Raw genomic sequence first — 8,079 nt, 5'->3', positions numbered from 1 at the left:
GGAGCCCCCACCCTGCCCCCTGCCCAAGCACCGTCCTGGGAAAGCCGCCCGGCCACATGACGAGCTCTGTGGGTATATTTAGCTGCTGGGAGACTTCTCAGGATGGCATTGTTGATCCTGGACCCCAAGCCAGCCTGAGTGGGAGAGCCGTCATGCGGTTTTCTCACTGCCCGCTCTTCATGTTTTACACACTCACTCCTCAAGTTCCTCCGAGGAACGGAGATGTTGTATAACATTTATGAGCTTTATTCCTGCTGGTGCTAATGGAACTGGAAAAAATTTTCTCATTTTCTTTTCCCTGCTGGAAAGTACTTTTCCGTATTTTTCTCTTTGTTATGAAATCTCCCCAGCTATGTTAGTTAATTATTCAAAACAAAACTGCCCAGTGAGACTGAATTCATACCACCAGAGGGTCAAGTGTTTTTATTCCTGTTGTGTGGTGGTTCCCGCCCCCACCCTGCTCTCCCCGAGGCCCTCATTAGGGTGATGGATGCCCGGTGTGTGCCACGACAGGCTGAAGAGGGGAAGAGAAGCACACCATGCCCCCCCATCCTTCATGTTCCTGCCTGGCCCCATTCTCCTGCTTCTCTGTGCTCATCCTTCAAGGCTCAGTTCAACTGCCACCTCTGCCAGGAAGTCCTCAGGGAACACTCCCTCATCTTCACCTACCATATCCTCATTGGTGCCTCTCATATAACCCTGAGTTCCTGTCTCTCATCTAATTTCTCTTTTTAAGGCTCATCTTCTCAGCCAAATCCTACGCTCCAAATTCCAACCTCATGTTCTTGCAGATGGCATCATTGTCATCACACACCCCACATTCAGACCCTATCCCCAGCACTTCCCAGGATTACCTCATTTCATAATAAATACACTGATATCCCCATTCGGCAAAGGAGAAACCCGGGCTCCAAAAATGTGCCCCATAAGGCGTAGCTGGGATGTGAGCCCAGGTAGCCTGAGGTCAGGATCTCTGTTGTTAACCACGTTAGTAATTAACCCACAACCCTAACTGAGCATTATAGGACAAAAGGAGAAAAAGCGGAAGAGCACAATCTAACTTTTTCCTGCAAATAAGCAGTAGAGAAAAGGACAGCTCTCCAGTGGGGATACCCCACACTGGACAAGACATACTGAGACAGGACCTCCATCACATTGCTTGTGAGAGTCAAAATCCATACACACATTCTCGGATTTGTTTTGGCAGTGTAGTGCAAGAAACCTAAAATCAGCCAAAAGATTTTACTCTGTGACTCCTGCTGTCCAAATCTCTCTTAAGGATATGAGCAAAATGTGGGTCATGATTTATACACAATGACAGTCACTGCACATGACTTCCAACAGCAAAAACTCGGAAACAATCTAAATAAACAGCAATAGGAATGGAGTGTGGAAACATGGTGATGTTTACTTTCTTCTTTCATTTTTCTGCATTTTCCAAATTACTTCAAAATGCATGTGCTGCCTACAGGATCAGGGGAAAAATCAATAATGTTTTTAAGGCAAAGCAGGGACACAGGTCACGTCATTCCTGCTGGCAGAGAAGCATCTTTGTGGAGGGCATTCTGGCAGCACACATCCCAGTCCAGCAATTCTCCTTCTAGGAATTCACTCGATATAAATCCTGACACAAATGCTCCAAGATACACGCACAAGGACATTCAGTGGAGCACGACTTGTAATGGCAAAAGACTCAAATCAACCTAAAAGTTTACCCAAAGGGAATGGTTAAATAAATTATGGTACATCCATACAAAGGAATACTGTGTGATTAAAAGAAAGAAATGGAGTATAACTTGAAAAACTGGCCATGATATATTGTTGAGTGAAAAAGCAGGTTGCAGACCTGTATGCATAGCATAATCCCATTTGTGTAAAATAGTATAAATATATGTGATTGTTTATATAGACGTTGGAAAGTCTAGAAGGATATACATCAAACTCTCAACCAGTTGTTACCTGGACGGGGAACAAGGTGGAAGAATGAGAAACTTTTGTGTTTTACTCAGTTTTTATATTGATTGAATGGTTTCCAAACATGGTATTGCTTTAGGTAAGTAAATATGTTCTTTCTTTACTTTCTGTTATGGAATAATAAAACATATGCAAAAATAGAAAGAACAGTACAATTAACTCAATGTACCCTACTCAAGGCTTCCTCACTTTCTGGTTGTATGACCCAGGGCGAGTTCCTACCCTCTCTGTGCCTCAGTTTCCCTGCTGTTATATATGGGGATATGTATGGGGATAACAAGGTCACCCACTTTCTAGGGTGGTAGCGAGACCTGGATTAGGGAATATGTAAAAGCTGCTGAAACCATGCTGGTACATCAGACGCTAGCTTATATTCCATGACCTGAAGCAGGTAGGGACGGAGCCCAGTGAGCCCACGATGGATTAGCAGATCCTGGGGCATCGCATGGCAGGTAGCACAGTGGTGACAACTGTTTTGTTATGAAATCAGCCAATCATGGTGGTGCTACTTCCTACCTTTTCAACCTTGGGCAAGTTACTTCACCTCTCCCAGCCTCAGTTTTAGTATCTGTAAAATGGGGTGGTGATGAAACCCTAGCCTCATAGGGTGCTGTAAAGATTTGATAACCTAAAGCATGTAATGCTAAGAGCCAATGCTCATGGGAGGATGACTTTGCTCCAAGCACCTAGTTCCAGGCTTTGTCTGTCTTACCGCATTTAGTGTCACCAGTGCCCTGGGAGAACTGGTCAATTTTTACCCCGTGTAAGGTTTCTAGAACTCTGCCAAGGATGCAGGACTTTAGCCGGTCCACAATCCCTTATCTAAAATCTCTGGGGCCAGGTGTGGTTCAGAGTTCAGAGTTTTGGGGATTTAAAAAGGCAATGAGGCATTCATCCCGTATGGTCTTCACACTCCAGCAGGGTCTGGGGCAGCCTCTGGGATCAAGCATGTTGACACCCTGACAGCAAAACATATGAACATTCCTCCACTGATTGGGATAAACAAAGACCCAAATCGACTCACATCAGTTCAGGTTAAGTTTTACCACCCAATCAGTTTGGGGCAAACTTCAGAAAAACATTTCAGTGTCCTGATATTCTGAGATTTTGGCACTGCAGAGAGAGGCAAGTGGGCCGACAGTATAAACATCAGAGAGACCACACATGGGGTGCAGTGGGCAGCAAGAGTGATTCATATGTCAGGACCTGGTGACAGGAACATCAGGCCAATAAGGGGCCTTGAAGACCCCCAGGCCCTTTCACAAATAAGAATCCCAAGAGCCCAAGCTTGGATAATCCTCTGGACTGTGGGGAGGGTCAGACAGTAATGGGGTCCAGGAAGGCTGAGATGAGGGTGGGGACAAGGTCTTTACCCTTGGTCTCTTTGTCCATGCCCTCATTGTCAGGGGGCACTAGGATCCCTGAGCCCCTGTGAGGGCCACCAGAGGTGCTGTGGGCTCCAGCCTCCCTCGAGGCCCTGGGATCCAGGTAATAGCAGGGCCATGTCAGGGGCATGCAGTAGAGTCTAGTCTTGTCACTAGGGCGTCCCTCCTACCTTCCATATGACCCCTCCTCCTGATACACACACTATCTCTCCCCAACCCCTTCTTCTAGTGGGGGTGGCCATACTCTGCCATGGCTTCGTCTCTGTGGCCACAGCTGATTGGCCCAGGGGAGAACCTATGAGCCAGTCAGAGTGCTTCCTGAGATTTTTCTCAGCAACTGGGAGAAGGAGCAGGAGCAGTCCCTCTCCCCTGCGGCCTTATGAGCCAGGAGACAACAGCTCAGGTGCTGTCTTTCTGCCCTCATGTGGAGGAATCTGTTTTGGAGAGTGAGTGGAGAGTGACATGCTGACAGAAATGGATATGGGAGAGGCAGACATTTCTCTTGCTCCCCTGGCTGAGCTGACACAGAGACCCAGGTCCACACCTGCCCTCCCCATGGCCTGGATTTCATCCTTTCAGTAAATCCCCATTTGTACCTAATTTCCATTGAGCTGGCGTGGGAACACGATGTGGGGGAAGAAAGGGTCCTAGCAGCTGGCCACGAGCAGCTATCTGGCTTGTGAATGAGAGCTGTGTTGCAAAGAAAGTTCCTCCTTCTGTATTTGTTCAGGAGGCTGGGGTGGGGGGTGGGCACATCTTACCCCAAACCCACCCAGCACCTGTTGAGAAACACTGATCCCACTGCGGAGCTTGGATTTACACGGACTCTGTATAACACCTTATAAAGAAAGCCACTGGTGCAGAAGATTAAAGAACGCCATTAAGTTCGTTGTTTTATTTCTTCTGAGACTGAACGAAAGCTGGAAAAGCATAAGGAAACGTTGCTGAGTTATTTACTCTCTGTTACCAGGGGCCGTGCATCGCCTCACAGAAGCAGCCCCAGTTGGTCACAGTGGTGGTTTATAAGGTGTAAATGTAGGGGGAGCCAGTGCCATCCAAGCGAAGCTTGGTGCAGCCACACAGTCCAAAGAGAAGTCTGTGCCAATAAAAGCTCCTGGGGCCGGTCTGGCGTCCTGGCCCCGGAGGGACCAGGAAGGAGGCCTGTCCAGCTCCACGGAGTCCCTACCATTCCTGGGTGGAACGTGTGTCAAGACCCTGCCCACTGGGGCGGCTCTGTCTCTTTATGGATTCTGCAAATATCTTTCTGGAGCCCAGGGCATGTGTCAGAGAGAAAGCAGCCCCTTTCACTTCTGGACCCCGTGCGGTGCGTGAGGAGAGGCAATTCACTCTAAGACCGAAGGAGGCTCGTCCCACATCCCACATGCGAGGCTATCTGGGCTTCTGGCCTCCCTTTTTGCTTGCTCCCTTTATTATCTTGGTAAAGCACCTGGGAGTCACAGGGGACTGAAACTGACTTGAGTTGGCTCAAGCCAACTCAAGAGAGGGATTTGTTGTAAGGTGATATGGGTGGTTCATGAGACTCAGGTCTCAGAGGGCTGGAATGGAAACAAAAGGCCTTCAGAAATTGGGGCCCCCGTCACTAGGTTACTCATATATGTGTCCCATGTTCTTGCATGGGCATTTTCTGTCTCTTCCTGACTTCAGACCCACTTTCTCTGGTTCTCTGTGTGCATGGTGGAAAATGAACGCCCCACAGCTCCCAGCAGTACACCCACACTTCAAGCCACCTCTGAGAGCAGTTTCCAAATCCCAAACTTCTACATGAAAGAACTGGACTGGCCAAACTGCATTCAAATGTCCACCCCCTGCCCAAGTCATCGTGGCCAGGGGGCTCACATAAAAAGTCACCTGGAAGCCATTCTCATGTCCAGTCAGTCAACAAATAACACATTGAGCACCTACTGTGTGCCGGCCTGGTGCTGGGGGGCAAGAGGGGTGCCATGATGAGCAAAAGAGACCTTGTCCCTGCCCTCAGGATGTTGCTATCTTGATGGGGAGGGGCGGGGTGTGCAGATAGGAATTTAATAAGCACACCAATGGAGAGGAGAGGGTCACAGTGAAAATAACTTGTCATGGCGGGGGAGGGTGGGGAGTTGGCCTAGGATCTAAAGTGACACATGAGTTAAAATCTAAATTCTTTAGAAGGTAACCAGGCAAATGATGGAAAAAGAGCCCCCATGCAGAGGAAAGTGCAGGCAAGGCCCATAGATGGGAAGGGTGAGGGTGACTGGCTGAGTGAGGAGGGGGACCTGGGGAGCAGGCAGGGCATGGGTGCAGCTAGGGGGGCGGGACGGGTGCCTGCGGTGCTGCCAAGGCACGGGCAGAATCTGATTCCCCATAGAAACAACAGCAGCCACTGGAAGGCTTTGGACCGAGAAGCAAGTCAGGTGTGGATGGGAACTCAGAGCGCAGCTCAGCTTCAGGTGAGGCTATGAGGAGCCCACCTGAGTCCAATTCCTGTGAGTTTAACTCCCCAGGTCTCCATTCTCAGTCTCGGCTCTTAACTTCCATCATCTACCCAGAACTCTACCGTAGAGTGCCCAACGGTCTTCCTGACTCTCAGCGCCACCTCTGGCTTTCCCACCCTCAGCCCTGGGAAACTCACCAACATGGAGAAAAATATTTACCTTATATTTAGCCACATCTCCACCGGATGACTAACATCCCATCCCCACGCCACAGGGAAACACAGACTCAGCACACAGACTATGGGACAGCAGGCTGCCACAGCTGGCAGCCCTCAACCACAGAATCGGGGTGAAGGAGGGGTGCTAGGCAAACCATCACAAGACACCCATGACTCCCCGCTTTCTCTTTGCCTGTTAAGACGCAACTTCAAGCCTGAATCTTTGAGCCTGTCCAAGGAAAGCTGTGTGATAGCGGGTGGTGTGAGAACAGCTCAGACAGTGTGCACCACAGGCCAGGAGCTGCCACAGCACTGGCTTGGCCACACATCCCGATGCAGCAGGTACTGTTATCTCGCCCATTCTGTTGATGAGAAAGCAAAGGCACAGAGAAGTGGAGCTTCTCGTCCATGGTCACCAGCAGGCGGTGAAGCCAGTTTTGAAGGCATGATGGGGCTCCAGGGTCCCCACTTTTCACACTACAGACGACTGCCTCCTACAAGGGACTCCATGAATACAGACCAGATAAGCTAGGTTGTGTTTTGTTAATTATGTTCCCATCGAACCTGCAGTCAAATTCATACTCGAGACTGAGGCAGGGCCTGCAGGACCAAGCCCCGCCCATCCTGCCCACACTGGCTCCTTCCTGCCACGTGGCCAGGCATCCACACCCACCCTCTAAACCTCCTACTGAAGCTCATGGACAAAGAACACCCTGCTCCTCTCCCTCACAGCACCCTGTGCTCTTCCCTTAGAGCGTGGATCTCCATCTGGAAGGTTACACTTACACGTGTGCTTAATTCTGTGATGGGACTTGGAACTTGCAACACGCAGAGACTGTTTCTGTTCTGCCCACTGCTGAATTCTCAGCATCCATTGCACGGCTTAGAGCATAGGATTATTTATGGATAGAAGTGCGGGAGAGGGAGGGAGAGAAGGAGGAAGAGAAAGGGGGAGGTGAGACCCCAGTGGCCCAGGAGCGCACAGCGTCCACCAGCACCGACACAGCACGTGCCTTCCTACTGCCTCTCTCTCTGACGAGTTGGTCAATAGATATTTGATATAGTTTCAATTGTTTGAAAAGGAGACTTTAATAACTGTCATCAAGGATGGCTTCCGGAGGAAGATCAAAGATGAACTAGACCTGCAGGATGGCCTGGGTACGTGGGTGGCACTGGCACATCAGGCAGAGGCAGGACAGTCCTCACCAGGCCCCAGGGGGCCAGCCCCACCCACACTGGTCCTCCTTTTCTACTTGGATGGTGCATCTATTTTGAATGTTACATCAGACGGAAAGACATGTTAGCAGGAATGGGTAAGATATTTTTAAGGAAAGAGACTGAATTATTCTGGCTCCAATGAGAGAAATCATGTAGGAGGAAAGTAAACTGGATGAATCTGTAGTGGTTAAATAAACCACTGTGCATCTAGATGATGGGACAGTCTGTATCATGGGCCAGAGTGAGTAGATATGTCTGCGCTGATACAGAAAGAGATCTAAGATATATTAAACATAACCTATTCCCAACAGTATCTGGGACACACGGGTAATTGTAAAAAAATATATAGTATTGAAAAAGTGGTATGGGTAGAATGATACCATTTATGATTAAAACTATACGGCTATGGATGTAAAAGTAAATATGATTTTCTATATCAAGAAAATTTCTAGAGAGATGATAATGAAAAATCACCCCCAACTTGGTCTCAGACAGAACCTTCTTCCATGATGTCATTAACAACCTCTTTTTGGGAAGAAACTGGCATTCCTGATAAATGCTAAAGCAATTTTCAAATAAACTTCAAGTTCACCCTCAGTCAGCAACCAATGATTGTCAACCAGTTATTCTTTTTTTCTTGTGTCCATGCTAAAGATTTAGGAGGTAGAAGAAGCTCTTAGTCTGTATTTGATATGGTTTTGTAATCTCTGAATTTTTTGCCATTGCCATCTATTATTTTAACAAATGGTTTTGAAGATTTAAACATATATCATGGCCAGGTTGTGGAAAAGCTTAAATGCCACATGGGAGTATCTGGAAACTATCACACTAGTGATAAGGAGCCATGGAAGGTCT

General features: G+C 48.3%; 1 protein-coding gene across 1 annotated transcript in view; it reads right to left on the bottom strand.

Annotated features, from left to right (window-relative positions):
* Positions 1 to 3,291: 3,291 nt before the first annotated feature.
* LOC309794352 (uncharacterized protein C16orf95 homolog) overlaps positions 3,292 to 8,079 on the bottom strand; it is a gene marked incomplete at both ends in the record, with an annotated part of 59,554 nt that continues 54,766 nt past the window's right edge. Inside the window, one exon of the mRNA XM_082605755.1 lies at positions 3,292 to 3,403. Within this exon, the coding sequence (XP_082461881.1) occupies positions 3,292 to 3,403 (112 nt within the window). The remainder of the gene's footprint in view (positions 3,404 to 8,079) is intronic.

The sequence above is a fragment of the Mesoplodon mirus genome (assembly GCF_964341445.2).
Source record: "Mesoplodon mirus genome assembly, chromosome: 19".
NCBI lineage: Eukaryota > Metazoa > Chordata > Mammalia > Artiodactyla > Ziphiidae > Mesoplodon > Mesoplodon mirus.
This window is presented reverse-complemented; position numbering and strand designations above follow the sequence as displayed.